This window comes from Lycium barbarum, chromosome 10 (genome assembly GCF_019175385.1).
Source record: "Lycium barbarum isolate Lr01 chromosome 10, ASM1917538v2, whole genome shotgun sequence".
Lineage (NCBI taxonomy): Eukaryota > Viridiplantae > Streptophyta > Magnoliopsida > Solanales > Solanaceae > Lycium > Lycium barbarum.
The window spans coordinates 117,629,273-117,646,097 of record NC_083346.1 but is presented as its reverse complement, the minus strand read 5'-3'; the positions used below and the strand labels follow the sequence as shown (position 1 = coordinate 117,646,097).

The 16,825-nt window shown below is 32.0% G+C and overlaps 2 protein-coding genes across 2 annotated transcripts; one reads left to right on the top strand and one right to left on the bottom strand.

Annotated features, from left to right (window-relative positions):
- The first annotated feature begins 405 nt into the window (after positions 1-405).
- Positions 406-1,635, top strand: LOC132613379 (uncharacterized). The gene has a single exon (XM_060327389.1). It carries the CDS (start codon positions 406-408, stop codon positions 1,633-1,635), a length of 1,230 nt encoding a protein of 409 aa, XP_060183372.1.
- Positions 1,636-8,735: 7,100 nt separating this feature from the next.
- LOC132613378 (ethylene-responsive transcription factor LEP-like) lies at positions 8,736-10,068 on the bottom strand. The gene is made up of 3 exons (XM_060327388.1): positions 9,733-10,068; positions 9,503-9,642; positions 8,736-9,117 (listed from the first exon to the last, which is right to left on the bottom strand). Exons 1-3 carry the CDS (start codon positions 10,066-10,068, stop codon positions 8,736-8,738), a joined length of 858 nt encoding a protein of 285 aa, XP_060183371.1.
- Between the last annotated feature and the right edge of the window lie 6,757 nt (positions 10,069-16,825).

Below are 16,825 nucleotides of genomic sequence, written 5' to 3'. Positions count from 1 at the left end.
TTTGATTTTAACAGTTTCCTTTTCTTGTAGGAGAAAAAATAAAATTAAAGGACCAGCAATATAATCTGACTATTATAACAATTAGTAGTGTTAAAGTAAGTTTCTCAATTTGTATCGAAACCATCTTTCCCTAAATAGCAAACGTGTAAAGAAGAAGTAATTTCGTTACAAAATTTTGTTACCCTAATGAAATTTACTAGTCCTAATCGTTCTAGGAGAGAGTGCTAGTACTAATTTCCAAATAAGTATTGAATTGTCTGAAACCGTAGAAAAGCTTTTTCACCTCCTTTTCCTACTCAATTTAGGAATACTCTTTACCTATTCGTTTGCTATACATAGACCCTACACCTCGTCCATCACCATAGATTTGCTCTTTTTCTCTCTTGCCTTCATTCCATGCATACAATGACTTCTTCTTCTTGTCCACTTCCTTCTGAAATAATTTTCGAGATACTAACCCGAACATCTTTGAAAACACTGGACACTTGCAAGGCTGTTAACAAAGAATTGCACGACTTGACTTTCGAATCAAACTTCATGCCACAATTCTGTGGAAGGAGTCAAAATATCTCAGGATACTTCGTCCAGACAATATCAAGAACGAAGCACGTAGCAGAATTTGTATCAATGGATGGGTGTTCAGGGAATAGTAAAGCCCCATTCCATCTCCCTATTGATGATAAAGTAAAGCCTCGAGATAATTTTTCCAACGACGACTTTGACATGAAGATTGTGGCCTCCACAAAGCAAGGGATCCTATGTTGTGTTAGAAGAACGAAAAACGAGTACAGGTATCACGTTTGCAAGCCGAGTACTAAGCAATGGATGAAATTGCCTAATCCTAGAATGCGTTATTCTACTGTCAAAGTTGCTCTCATTGTACTTAGATCAAATCCTCTGCACTTCAAGATCATAAGATTGTCGTCTCCTCAGACTCTTTATCATCATTATAGGAAACTGGGGCTCGATTACTTATGTTGTGAAATTTTTGATTCAGTAGCTTGGAAGTGGAGGCGAGGAAAAGATTTGTTGGTCCCTGAAGAATTGTACTTCGACATGTCTACCCCAGCAGTTAATGCAAGTGGTTTAGTTTATGTCAAACTAACAGATGATCTAGTGATAGCTCTAAACTATAATGGAGATAAGGCTTTTCCAAGATTCTCTCTTCCAAAGCCTGCTTTTGAGTACGAAGATTATCGATATAACCAACTTATGGAGTATAACGGGAAGCTAGGGTTTACATGTTTGTCACCAAAAGGGATGGAGCTTTGGGTTTTCGAGAATGGGAGACAAGTTTGGGAGCTTAAAAAGGAAGCGGACATTGAAACTGTAAATGGGATGACAAAATTTCCAACCCCGGTTGGATTTTATAATGCAGACATTGCTTTGATGAAAGATTACTATCAAGTTATATTCTACAAGTTGCAAGACAAGAGCTTTAACGTGGTGAAACTTGATAAATGTCCTACTGTTCAAGAAATTTTCCCTTTTCGATCAGATTTAGAGCCAATTGATCTGAGGATGCGAGGAGCAGCCAACGTTGTTTCATCTACCAAATACCTCTATCGTCCCTTTTGGATTTCCTTAGTTATTGTTTTCATTTTTCTTTTCAGTATTTTGTTTTTTCATGCATGAGACAGTTGTTGAAATGATCTGTTGATCTGCCGATTCTGCCCAAATGTATGTTGAAACAAGTAAAATTATGAATGTCTTATTTTTATGATGTAAAGTTTTTAGTTACTAACTTTTTGCTGGATATTCTCTTCCTATTTGTTTGCTATTGCTTTTCTTAGTCCCCTTTTAATTCTTTTCTTGGAGGTTGCATAATTTTCGGTCTCCTAACAAATGCTATGCCAAAAAAGAACAGTGACATTAGATGGCTGGAAAAAACAAACCACTATACGAGTAATTACTGTCCCCTCCATCCTTTACTTTTTACATGAAAAGAATGAATGCAAGACTAGTGTCTTTCATTGACTGAGGCTGACTTCAGGCTTTTAGGAGGATGAGTTCACTTTAGATTTTTTTTTTATAAAAAAAAATGCAAAAGTGCGTTTAGTAGGGTTCAATCTTACAACCTTTAGGAATTAAACACAACACTTAACCAGTGCTCCACTCAGTCTAATTTGACCATCCTTCAGTTAATATTAGATATATTTTAAGTATTATATACATTATAACGATTTTAGTCGGGTCACCATGGGTTCGCGTGACCTATTTTTTATACAGGGATTCGCCCCTGATGGTTAAGCGATATGTATTCTCATTTTAATTTCCAACTGCAAAAGTTAGATTTTTTGATTTGATATAAACATTGGGTGCATGTAATTACTTACCTTCCATTCCCTAGCTTACGAGATATGGATCTCTTTTTGAAGTCGATAAAGCAAAGGTAAGGCAGCGTGCTTGAGTTATTCTCTTCGATATTGCCTTCTCTCATCATTAAAGGCGCTGCAAGGAACTTGAGGTGTTTTTCTCGTTATGCCTGGAGATAATTTGAAATGTCCCTTTTTCGATTAATTCAATTTCACAAAGAATTCATAACGTCTGGAAAGTATGGAGGATTATTGACAGGTGGGAATATAGTCTTTAGAAATAATGTAATTGGAGTTTCAATTTATTCTGGGAATTGCTCAAATTGGTAATATTAGGCGGAAGGAGTATTTCTTCGTGTTATAACTTACTTTATTGTTACAAATAACCATATTTTACTACTATATATAAGAGAGGATCTCAAAGTTTTGTAATCCTCACAATTTTTTTGTTTATCCATTTTACTCCTAATTGAAGCTTTAATTACTTTGAAAGTTCTCACCCACTTTGGTAAATTTGCTTAACTATATGGCTTTTTAAATGCTACAAGGAGTAATGATGTGAAAAAGTGATAGTGACAACTACAAAATATCTATTTATTCATCCAAATTTAAAATTGATCCAAAAATTTGTTGTCTTACTTTTATGTGAAAATGATTATTTAACTTGTTTCAAATTATCCTTTTCTATAAAATTCATTATAGACAAGTAAAAAAATTATCATGACATTACCTTTCTAACTTAGCACATGTTTAGTTCTTAAATTAAAAATTATATTATAGAGTATATAGCTAAAAATATTTGAAAAAAATAATCAGTTTAACTCTCAAAATAATAATCATACTAAATAATTGCAAATGAGAGTGATTTTTTTGAATATCGAAATATTTATAAAAGATGAGATAATCAAACTACATAGACGTTTGAGAAATTACAATATAGATTTCTTACAAAATAAATTAAATAAAGGTAAAAAAATTCATTTTTTAACATGGTTTTTATAGGGAAAAGGAAAGATTAAAGTAAGAATATCATTTAATTTCATTAACTTTTTAATTCCTTTTATATGATTTAATCTGAAGGAACATCTACAAAATATTTTGTCATATCAAGACTTTTAATTATTTAATTTTGAAAAGCTATCTTTATTTATAAGTTAACTTCATTGACGTCATCATAAAATAATCTGTATTATCAAATATTTTTTATATTACTTGAATACCGTAAATATTGTTCCCAAAAATGGGTTAAGTTTAATTGAGAAAAAAATAATAAAGTTAATCCAAAATAAGGTAACAATCAATTTACATCATTAAAGACTTTAATCGCAAAAAATTTAGTAAAATAAAAAGGAGAAGAATTTTGGTGCATGCATTTGTTTGAAAATCAAAAGGAAGTCTAAATATACTCTAAGAAAAATGTTGTTTTCTAACATATAAAAACTTTTACATGATTTAATTATTTAGAAACATCGAGAAATTGTCGAACTACCTATATGATTGATATATTGTTACAAAAACAAAACAAAAACAAGAGTGGCAAAAAAACACAAAAAATGAGTTGCAAATATAAATTTTAATGTAGTTTGGGCCCGGACTATACCTGTTAACCGGTTAAGGAACCGGCCGGTTCCGGTTAAAAAACCGGAACCGATTAACCGGTTTTAAACTCCAAACCGGAACCGGTCCGGTTTGGAGTAGTTAAAATCTTTTTTTTTTTTTGTATTATATATATATATATATATATATTATAGTATTTATTAGTATATTGTAGGTATATTTACATATGTTATACAACTTTATAATTAAAGTGTAAATATTTACTGACTAACAGCCTGACAGCAAGTCAGCAATACAGAATAGTGTTTTTCGTATATATATATATATATATATATATATATATATATATATATATATATATATATATATATAACTTACATATACTTATATATATGTATAACTTACTATATATACTTATATATATGTATAAATTAATATATATACTATATATATGTATAACTTAATATATATACTAAATATATGTATAACTTAATATATATACTATATATACTATATATACTTATATATATGTACTATATACTATATACTTATATATATGTACTATATACTATATATACTTATATATATGTATAAATTAATATATATACTATATGTATAACTTAATATATATACTATATATACATATATACTATATATACTATATAAGTATATATACTTAATATATATACTATATATATTTATATATAATATATACTATATATACTTATATATGTGTATAACTTAATATATATACTATATATACTTATATATATGTACTATATATACTATATATACTTACTTATATACTATATATACTATTTTTTCTATATATACTATATATACTTATATATGTTTAAGTATACTATATAAATTAATATACTTATAAGTGTATTCTTAGTATATTTTAGGTATATTCCTAACTTAATAAAAGTAAAAATATGAACACAAGTAAATAGAAGAAAGCTCAATGAGCCATATATTTTATTCATTCTTGGATAACATTTATTTGCAAGTTGTATTTTTTTTTAACTTGCAAATAATACATGAGTTGTACAAAAATAGTAGAATAATAAAATCACCAATTTTGAACCATTTCGTTAATTTCCCCCACATCATATTTGGTCATGGAAATATCTTCAAAGTCTTCCATTTGGTCCGGTCCACTAGCTATCAAATCTTCAATTTCTTCCTCTTCGCCTTCCTCCGCTTCTGAGTTTTGGTTGCGTCGCTCCGATCTAATCCAATCTCGAATGCACACTAGTACTTGCAAGCTAAAGCCGGATAATGAATGTCTATGGTCTCCAATTTGCTGTCTTCCTTGGCTAAATGCGCTCTCCGAAGCCACGGTTGATACTTGAACCGTAAGGATATCTCGAGCCATTCTTGAAAGTACCGGATAGCTTGCCTTGTACTTATTCCACCATGCTAAGACGTCCACCTCATCCAGTTGGCTGATATCCACATTTGGCTGCATCAAATAAAAGTTAAATTCATCAAAGTTTGCAGTAGAAGAAGAAGTAGGTTGTGAATGTAAAACTTTTAAACCCGACAAGCCCTTTTTGCTACTCTGAGAAGTAGTAGGGCGTGGAGCAACGGGTGTAGCACGTTCTTCCAAACTAGAATAATGAGTAAAAACTTTTCTAAACTCATCATCAATAGCGAGATCGGCTTCAGCTAAAGATGGTTGAACTCCCTCTTCAATTTCTAAAAATGTATAAATTTGACTAACCAAATTTTTAGTATAAGACACTTTTAAACAAGGATTTAAAAGGGAACCCAATATAAATAAAGTTGGGATGGGACAAAAATACTTCTTAAATTTGATTATCATTTCAAAAATAGTCACTTGATAATCGGGTTTATATTTATACTCTTGTAAAACTCTAGCTATTTCCGCTAAATAGGCTAAAATTCCGGTTACCGTGGGATAGAATTGTCTAGAAAAAGCAAGAGTTGCATTATAAAAAATTTCTAAGAGTTCAATACATTCTTTAACATCTTCCCAATGCCTAAAAGTTAACCAATCTTCACTATCAATATTATATTTGTTGTGAACTTGTTGTATGGGAATCCTATACTCATATGCTTGTTGTAGCATAATGTAAGTGTAGTTCCACCTAGTCTCAATTTCTACTTGAATTTTCCTAGGTCTAAGGTTATTTTCCACACAAGCATTCTTAAAATCTCTAATTCTTCCCCTATTAGCATTACAAAAAAGAAACGCAACAGCATTTCTAACTTTTTGAACAGAATCATCAAAATGCACAAGACCATCTTTAACAATTAAATTTAAAATGTGACAACTACATCTTACTTGAAAAATATTTCTTAGAGGAGGGTTTATTTCTCTTTTTAAAAGACCAATTGCCTTTGTATTATTAGAAGCATTATCTAAAGCAATACAAAGTGTTTTTCTATAAATGTTAAAAAATCTCATTATAGTAGACATTGAATCGGTTAAAAAATTTCCATCGTGACGGCCTTTTCCTTCGTCGTATAAAAAAACTATAATTCTTTTTTGCACAACCCAGTTGTCATCAACCCAATGACATGTAATAGCAAAAAAATCTAAATGGTTAATACTAAGACCCAAATCAGCGGTAAGACAAACATTACAATTTAAAGTATTAAATACATGGCGCAAATAAAATCTATATTTTTTAAACAAATCTATAACATCGGCTCTACAAGTACTTCTAGGAATACCCTCAACTAACGGGTTATAACAACGTTGAATGTAAGTAACAAACCCCAAACCCGAGGAAAAGAAAAATGGTAAACAATCATAAGCTACCATTTTAGCTATTTCTACGCGTTCTTTTTTCTTGTCATACTTAAAATTTCTACCGGTTCGTGGGTCTATCGTCATTTGAATCCCCCCCACATTTGAACCCGTTTGCTCTCCCCAAACATCCATATGTTTGGTTCTCATATGAGCATTTAGTGTACCCGTTCCACCATCCTTAGCAGTTCCTTGCTTAAAACTAAATACTTGTCCACATAGGGTACATGTAGCTGATTGGTTTTCCTTATTCTTAGTCATAAATTTTCAAACTTTAGCTGTTGGCTTACGAGTTCTAGGCGGTTTGTCTTGTGTATGTGATTGTGCAGGACTTGTATCTCCTATGGGATTTTCGGGGGGTTGTGTTTCATCATCATCATCTAAGTCTTCATTAAAAGTGTCGGTAAAATGTTGTTGCATTGCCTCATGACCTAAAAGTGGATTATTTCCACCAACATCAATACCTAAATTAGGTGATTCTTCCACAAATGTTTCCTCATTAAGCGCACCCCTAACAGTACGACTACTACTACCGGCACCACGTCTTAATCTCTTTGACATTATTAAATAGAAATAATTTAAATCACAATCAAATAAATCACAAGAAAATAAATTACAACAAATTAAATTGCGTAAATTAAATTGCGTAAATTAAATTGCGAAAAATAAATTGCTAGAATTAAATTGCAAAAATTAAAGATAGAGTTGGAACGAAGGTACCAAATTGCCGGATTAATTTCCAACAAAGCGAAGGCGGCTAGAATTGCAAATCCACCAAAGCTACTTCGGATTGTTACAAAATCACCAACTCCACCAACAATATTATAATTGCAAAATTAATAATTGAAAGTTGAAACTATAATAAGACTTTGTGGCTAATTATTGTAAAGTAACTATAATTGAGAGATTGAGATTTGAGAGAAAGATGAAGAAGAGTGAATTGATGTGAATTAAAATGAAAATGAAGAAGGGTTTATATAGGGGTGGGGGATGGGTTAAAGTGTTAAAAAAAAAATTGGGGGCCAAAAATTAAGAAAATGACCGTTTGGCAACGGCCATTTTTGCAAATGGACCGTTGCCAACGGTCCATTACCAACGGCCCAACGGCTTTTTTTTTTTTTTTTTTTAAATTTTAACCGGTTAAACCGGTTTAACCGGTCCGGTTCCGATTTAACCGGTTCCGGTTATAAAAAAAAATAGAACCGGACCGGTAAACTAATACACGGTTAATCGGAACTGGTTAACCGGTTATACCGGTTCCGGTTCTGGTTCCGGTTTAACCGGTCCGGTTACCGGTTAAAACCGGTTATAAAGAACCGGTTGCCACCTTTAGCCCGGACTTAGCATGAGCCAAATAATACTAGTACTTAATATATGCAAGTGTAATATAGTATGAACTATGAAGGTTTCTCTTCCATAGACGGGTGAGTACTTTATTAAAACATAAGAATCTTCAATTCTTCAAGCTTATTTTGTTACAATATTAAGAATTTATTAACGATCTTTGCTACTATATTAATACGGATGGAATGTGTGCAATAACTGTCAACTAGTATCACCAGAATTGTCAACTAAAAAAAAAAAAAAAGAGAGAGAGAGAGAGAGTGAGATTTGAATTAAATAAAAATGATGAACTTGTTATACATTCATTCACTTCAGTACAGAACAAGGTATCTATAAGGATGATGAAATTGCTGCATTAATTAGTAAGACCGAATTAAGAATACAAACAAGCACAAGGAGAAATTAACTGGAGTAGTAAAGCACCTCCATCTTCAACTTATGAAACAGATTCAGTTTTTTTTAACCATTTGGTAAAACTCACTGATTCGACTAAGCTGGATTCCTGTTGCATAAGGCCCATTACAGGGGATGTCAAGCTCGCTACCAGAGACAATGATGTAACTTTTTTCTCTTTTTTATGAATCGGAGCTACAATGGATGAATTTCAGTAGATCGTGTCAGCAATGTCACTCTACCACTTACAAATTACAATACCTCTCACATATTTAAGCCGGCTGGAAAGGACAGTGATGTAAACGATGATGAAGGAAAAACACTGGGAAGGCCTTTTGTTGATTTTATGAGAACCAATAACCCATAGTAGTAGTGTTGTTGGATTCATCTTGCATGTTACTGTTGCTGCATGGCAGTGGCTGTAAACAATCATCAAAACCGAAATAGTTAAAACTCCCAGCTGTTGTTGTTGTACTATTTGTTGTAGTGATTGTACTACTTCCTCCTCCAACTTCTCCACATGTCACGCCATATTGATATTCATTGCTAGTACCAAAAGTAGCCATTGGCATTATCATTTCATTCAAAAGGCTATTGCTGCTGCTGCTATATCCCATTTGAGTACCTTGAACAACTTCTTCATTGAAGTAGTAGCAGTTACCCCCGCTTGTTATGTCCTCCGGCAATGGAGGCAATTCTGTTGATGTTGTATTACTGCTATCGTACCTGTGTTTAAAAGACCTAGTAAGATAACTAAGGGTATATTCTCTCAAACCGTTTAAACTTTTAAATGAGATAGTTGAACACCCTTTATTGGAAATAATTCTAATGTGTATATAGGTTATATATATATATATATATATATATAGAATATTCTTAAACAAATTCCTGACTTCGCCAAGGGATATGGTCATACAATTCAATGGGGTATCAGAGGAGATAGTGTCTCGGGTTCACGACCTATCTCAACATATTACTCGAAAAAGTTTTCACGTTCTTGGTCCAGATAAAAGAGTCAGGTCGTTGGTAAGGACAACTAAATAGAGTAGTAGTAAAAAGTGTGTTCTCTCTAACAGTTTAATCTTTATGAAATTATGGCACGATTGAATACCTGTAATTGTCTTCCATATGCACATCGTAGTTTGAGTTGTAGTATTGCGGTAATGCAAAGTCTCCACCACCACTCATGCTGTTGACGGAGAAGTGACTAAAGTCGGCGAAATTGACAGTAGGAGTAGGAGCATTCTCGGCCTGACCAAAGACCAGTAATTGTTGTTGTTGCTGCTGCTGCTGCTGATGATGATGTTGATATTCCTCGTCAGGGGAGACTATACAAGTGACCGAATAGCCATATGGCATGTCAGAGTAGACAAAGTTGGTCCGAGTTGGTTTGTTAGATTTGTTGTTAGCGCGCATGGAACGTGCAGCTCTGTCATAGGCCAATGCAGCTTCTTCAGCAGTGTCAAAGGTCCCAAGCCAATGCCTTTCTTTCGTAGTTGGATCTCTTATCTCTGCAGCATATCGACCCCACGGCCTTCGCCTCACTCCCAAATATCTAAAACTGCTCTGATCTTCCTCTGCTTTTTGTTTGCCACTTTTAGTACTGTCAGTGTTCTTTCTTGGTTTTGTGCTCTTATTAGCTGATAAAGAAGTGGACGATGATTTGATGAAATCCATTTTTTGGGAATATATGATACAAATGATTAAATTCTGGATTTGTCTCTGTCCGTTGTTTGATGGATTGAGAAAACAAGAGATGTTCTGACCAGAAAATAGAGGCAGAGATACAAATTACTATCTCTTTTTAGTATTGAGTACTGATGATTGAGATGTTTTTTCCTTGACTGAACAATGGTTGTTGCATACAAATATATATAGAGTGAGACTTAAAAATGATGATGATTATTTTAAACTATCTAAGTGTAGTAGAAGAAATCTGTCAATCATGAATCATGATTATCTCAAGTGATGTTTCAAGTCTTAGGACTGTCTGACGTTAATCATGTTGTGGGCTCAAATCAAGTTATTTGATGGTTTAGTTTAAGTTTTATTCATTAAGGAGTCGTTTGGTTGCTCGTTAGAAAGAAAGTTATTTATGTACTAAACTAGCATAACTAGTACTCCCACTGTCTCAAAGTATTTGTCGTCTTTACTAAAAATATTTGTCTCAAAATATTTATCGTTTTATTTAACCAAGACAAAATTAAATAACTTTTTTTCATTTTACCCTTATATTAATTATCAACATTTAAGAGGTTCACCATTGATGGAGTAGATATTTATTGAGGAAATATTACATGAAATATGTCAATAGCGTAAAATAGTCAAAATGATATCCTTATAAATGCTTTCTTAAGGGGCGTGTAAATAAAAAATGCAACAAATATTTTGAGACGAAGCGAGTATTGTTTTTACTTGCTCTATACAAAATTCAGCACACAAATACGGTGTTCGGTTATCATTTACAATCCCATATAAAGAATATGTTGTATAAGTTAATTTATTTATTATTTTATATAGATAGAAGATGGAATAACTAATACATGATTTACTAATCATCATATAATATTAAAAGTGGGAAGCCATTTAATTGAAAGTCGAAATACGAAAATACCCTTCAAAGTTCATATGCCATTATGCCCTTGAGCCAGAAAAGGAAATCCCTCAGTTTTTTACATCAAAGACAACCACATCAGCATTTTACTACACAATTAGTATGAGTTATTTGAGTTACGAGTGTTTTTAATTTTCTGGTTCTTTAGCTTTCACAGTTTGTCCTTTCTTTCACCTCCCATCAGTTAAATAACTTTTCAGATCCTTTTACATTCTATAAAACCCAAAACAACACTTCAAATTGCATTGTCAAAATCATTAGATGTTGTTTTCGAACATTATTTTCATGTGGGTTTCTTTACTTAGCTTTCCTTTATAATTAAGCTCATTCTAATCTGTTTCATTTAAGTTGCTTACCCTTCATTTTACACTTAATTTTCGTTCTCTTTTGCTCCTTTTTGTCCATTGCTTGTATTTCTAACCTTCATATTTTGTTTTCTATTACACAATTTGTTTTGTTTGATTTTCCATTGAAATTGAGCAGATGCGAGAATTTCTTCATTCATTTTCCGTTCTTTTAATATTCTTATCTTTTGCATTGATTGATTTGGTCTGCTTAATACATAACAATATTTTATATAAATAAAGTTGATATATAACAATAATATAGTATTTTATACATAACATATAACCCATTATATTGGATTAGAATCGATATGTTTTCATTATGTTTAGGAATTAAGACGAATACGATGACGAGAGGAGAATCTTTTGAGCCAAAGTCAGCAAATTAAAGAGAGTGAAGGATCAGAAAAATGGTGAATGGACTGCATGGGGGAAGAAGAAGTCGAGAATAAAATCCAAATTTTTTTAGGGAATTTTGTGATTCTAATTGATAGGAACTAATTAGTGTGATACTTAATTTTAGATATTGTATATATTTTAATCTCTATCGACAATTTAAACACATTAAGATGGTAAAAAGTATCTTTTCAAGGTGTATTATGTTAATTTATTTTATTATCAAATGTGAAAAAACTCACTTATTTTATTAGGTAGATAGTTATGAAAAGTTTTCTTTTCAATAACCTAACGTACCAAGCTGATCTGATTAACCAGATTTAATATTTGATTGCTTTATATTTATTAAAGGTGTTTACTGTTGATGGCACAATATACATATATATTGTTAATTTTGAGTTTCTGTATGACTAATTTAATTTTTAATTTTGTAAATTTATACCTAGAACTAAGACAATCAAGCCAAATTAAACGATCCTAACGATCCTATTGGTAAAAACTTTTAAAAACTACCCAGTCCAATTTCAAGATTTCATTATCTAGAAGTAATAGAAAAGAAAATTGTTAAAGAATTGTTGTTTTTTTTCTTGAGATATCCTTTCAACTTCATTCGATAGCATTTCTTCTAGATTGTGCTTTGCAATGACAATAAATATCAATCGTATACACTCGCCATTTATCAATCTCAACATTCGTTCTTCTCTTTCAGACTTTGTGCAACTAATCATCACACGCTTATTCTAATATTATTTCTATTGGTTTAAGAAGCTTATACTAATTAGCATAGAATACACTTGCAACGCACGTGTCCGAGAACTAGTAAATGAATAACTAAGCCCTTCATAACTAATTGTTGCATTACTAATACCTGCATAACTCGTACCGGCAACCAAACGGCCCCTAAAGGTGCATAAAAATATTTAGTCAATCAAGTTAACTAAAAAATAGTACTCCAGTGTTAATATCACATTATGGATGAGGTAGTGATAGAGCCAAAAATTTTACTAAGAGAATTCAAAATATAAAGAAATATACATATAAAAAAAGCCAAGATATACAACATCTAATGTATACATAAAAAAATAATTTTAACTCTATACGACAGGAAGTTCAGATAAACCCCCTTGTTCCCCCCTTTCCTCCCTTAGGATCAGGAACATAGAAAATAGAGCATATAACTTGTTGAAATTGGTAAAATTATGCTCTTATCCGTTTCAAGCTAAGAGAAATTGGGATAGGTTGACGACTAGTGTAAAATAGTCATAATATGGTGAATCTTTTTAATATAGAGTTCGTTGGAGCGTGCTCACCTTAGCACGAATTACATTTATATATGGTAAAAGTATCGAGTTCGAGCCACGTGAATGAAATCATCCCTAAGTAGGGAGCACTAATACTCCTTTGTATGTTTTCAACATGTGAATCCGAATTGGTTAAATTGCCTACGAATAAGTGAAAACAACAATAATAAATACTACGTCTCAATCCCAAACAAGTTAGGCTGGCTATATGAATTTTTGCTTTTTCATTTAAGCTCATTTGATATCATCATTAGACTAAATAACATAAAATTAAAAACTAAGTTACATATACATATATAAATATTAATAATAAAATTTATATTAGAAGTACTCTAACAAATCTAAAACATATTCTCAACAACTATATATCACTTATATGTGGATTTGTTTTCTTCCATTGTGTCCTATTATTAGCTACGTGTGTAGTGATCCTAAGGATTTATAGGTCATTTAAGATAATTTCTCTTTATGTGACTCTATTCTACCCTTTTCCCTTTTAACACCTTCACTTACCATAGTTTCACACCTAGGAGCCGATGTATCTGTAAATCGATATGGAATATGTCCAAACCATCTCGCGACCTTCCGCACTTTATCCTCAATGCATACTACTTGCACCCAGGGGAGGATTTAGAGCATGCCGAGGGTGTTCACCAGAACACTCTTGGCAAAAACTTACAGTGTATATATAGGGTAGATTTTCTGTGTTTATGTACATATATTAACTTTTGAATACTCTGAATAAATGCAAAAGGTTAGCTCAAGCGATCAAGGGTGTTCAAAATTGTCATTGCGTCCAAGGTTTGATTCTCATTGACAACATTATTTTTTATATTTGTTGTTTTTTTGAATCCCCTGAGTGAAAATCCTGATCCACCACTGCTTGCACCATCTGATAAATGTGATAATTTTTGGGGGTGTGGAGAATAATATAATGTTAATAGCTATATACATAGAACAATCTTTTTAGCCAATTAAGTACAATAATATTCATCTCCCCATAAGTTAGGTTGTGCCCTCCAAATACTTCTTCCTAAATCCAAATGGGTTCCACATACCTTGCGTTAAGTACTTATTTGATCATCATGCTAATTATCATATCTAACCTCCTCCTTATACAAGGACTATGATTGTATATTACCACTATATCGTTATAATCATGTGCATTCTCGTGTTCTTTGCATGCCATGCCAACAAATAATTGCCACCGTCCATAAAATAAAATAAAAAAAAAAAAGAAAAAAAAAAGAGAAGAACAGTTAGAAAAAATAAACTTATATAATCAATGAGAAATTTCTTTAGATCATCATCCTTCTTTTAATATTTATTTTATAAGACACCAAAAATTAAATAGCAATAGGTTTATGCCCAGCGTCTCGAGGATTACGCCTTGTCCGGAATTAGGTAAAATGCTATCTGCTTAAGTCTTGGGGGCCAAAGTTATTTGGCATCTATGTTGGGGAGGTAGCAAGTGATCGTTATAGTCGAGGTGCATACAAATTAGCATGGACAACATCCTTATAAAAAAAATTAAGAATTAATCATGTCAAATGATTTTTATTCAGTCACGGCAAAGCACAACCATTAAAGCTGTAGTACAATATTTGCAAATTTGGCAAAATAATAAGTATTTATAACAGTATCACTGGCCATTAAGTAAATAGAAATAATTTTATGGGCCTGCTTTAAGCATATTATGCATCTTGAGTTTTAATACCCATTTAAAGCAAACAGAGATTTTTTTCTTGAAATGATTATCAGCTCATAGAAATAGATTTTCAATTCTATTAGTCTTGGCATAATACACAAACAAACAGGCCCTCAAACTTGACTTTAGCTGGCAAGTATGCCCTTCAATTTTAAGTGTGCTCAAGTAGGCACCTCAACTTGTATAAAATTGAACACGTAAACACAAATGCTGACATGACGCATAGATTTTGGAGGTGTCCAGATGATCATTTTGTAAGTTGGAGTGTTCAACTGACAAAGTATAGACAAGTTGAGGTGCCTACTTGTGCACACCCAAAGTTAGAGAGCGTACTTGCCAGCTGAGACCAAGTTTGAGAGCTTGTGTATGTATTATGCCATTAGTCTTTGATGAAATAACCATTCAATGAATATTTTGCTGGTGAAGTTGGAAGATACTGCTGTTTGTTTGTATTTCTAAGACGAGAGTTTCATATAGTTGAGAATTAGAGATTAAAAATGACTTGCATATCCAGGACATTTGTTTTGCTTTGTGCATTCATGAATACTGGAAAAGTGTAGTGAATCAAACAAGAGATAGAGTAAGTATGATAGATTTAAGCGAATGAGCTAAATGATTGCATGCTAATCAAGCTATATATTTCAAATGATGACTGAAGTATATACACTTTTTTAGCAATGATGTGGAGCATTCAGCTATCTTAGAATTTCCCATATCAAATTGGATTTTCTAAAATGATTTTTTAATTTAATTTTTTCAGAAATTGATTCCTTGTTTATTCTATGGAGACAGTGGGCCTTGGTTTTCAAGAGCTTTATGTGATTAATAGAATCTGGTCAAGTTTAATAATAAGAGCTATATCACTTTCACATGTCACACAAAATCATAAGTAAATATACTCATTAAATGAATTATCACTAGAGTTATTTATTTTTAATGTAGACCAAAGATTCTTGATTATACATATAGAAAATTTATGTTCACACTTCATTTTATGTGGCCATATTATAAGTTAATCATGTTCCTGATAGGTTGCTTGATTTGTGCACCACGTGGAAAAAGAATATGTTAATCTCTTGTGCATGTTATTCCAACATGACTCAATCCTTAGTACTAAGTTATTTGACCCTATCTTTGAAAATCAGGAGAGTAAAAGAAAGGACAACTCTTCTAGAATTTTCTTAAAATATTCTATGTTTGCTTTCAATGGAAAGGAGTAAGTTAGCCCCTGGCTATAAACCTCAAGATGCATAAAATGGGGTAAAGTTCACAGATATCCACTTTTTAGCTAGTGTAGTCGAAAAATAACTATTGTTATGAATTCAAATATCACGATTAAAATTTCAGGACGTTATTACGGAGTTTCACCTATCTATTTGAAACTCTAAGATAGTGACTATTTAAAAAAAAAAAAAAAAAAAAAAAAAAAGACATGGCTGGAAAATGAACACTGAACACTATTTTTTTCTATGAAATGATTAAAGCAGGCTCATAAAATTAGTTCTATCGCTTTAATGGTGTGATTTGCTGTGACTGAATGAAAATCATTTGACTTGATTAATTCTTAAACTTTTTATGATGGTGTTGTCGCTTAATTTGTGCATATTTTGACTATTTCACCGTCACGTAATGCCTACTACAGTCTACCAATATAAGTGTCAAATAATGTTACTCATCAAAACCTAGATAAATAAGAAGAAATCACATAGTATGTCTTGATTGAATTAATTCTTATGTTGTTTTGTATCTTTTGGTAATGGAAGAAGGTTTGAGTTGATGACTTTAAGGCCATTTAGTGTATTAAGAAAAGTTTGGATTGTTAAAGAAATTTCTTATTGATTATTTTGAGCCCTTCATTTCAACTTGTTCTAATATTCCTTTTCTTGGGAGGAGCGGTGCTAGGTGAATGGCAATTATTTGTTGGCATGGCATGCATTGACCACGAGAATGCACATGATTACAATGATGTAGAGGTAATATACAATCATAGTCCTTGTATTAAGAGTATGATATATATGATAATTAGCATGATGATCAAATGAGTACTTAAGGCAAGGTTTGTGGAACCCAA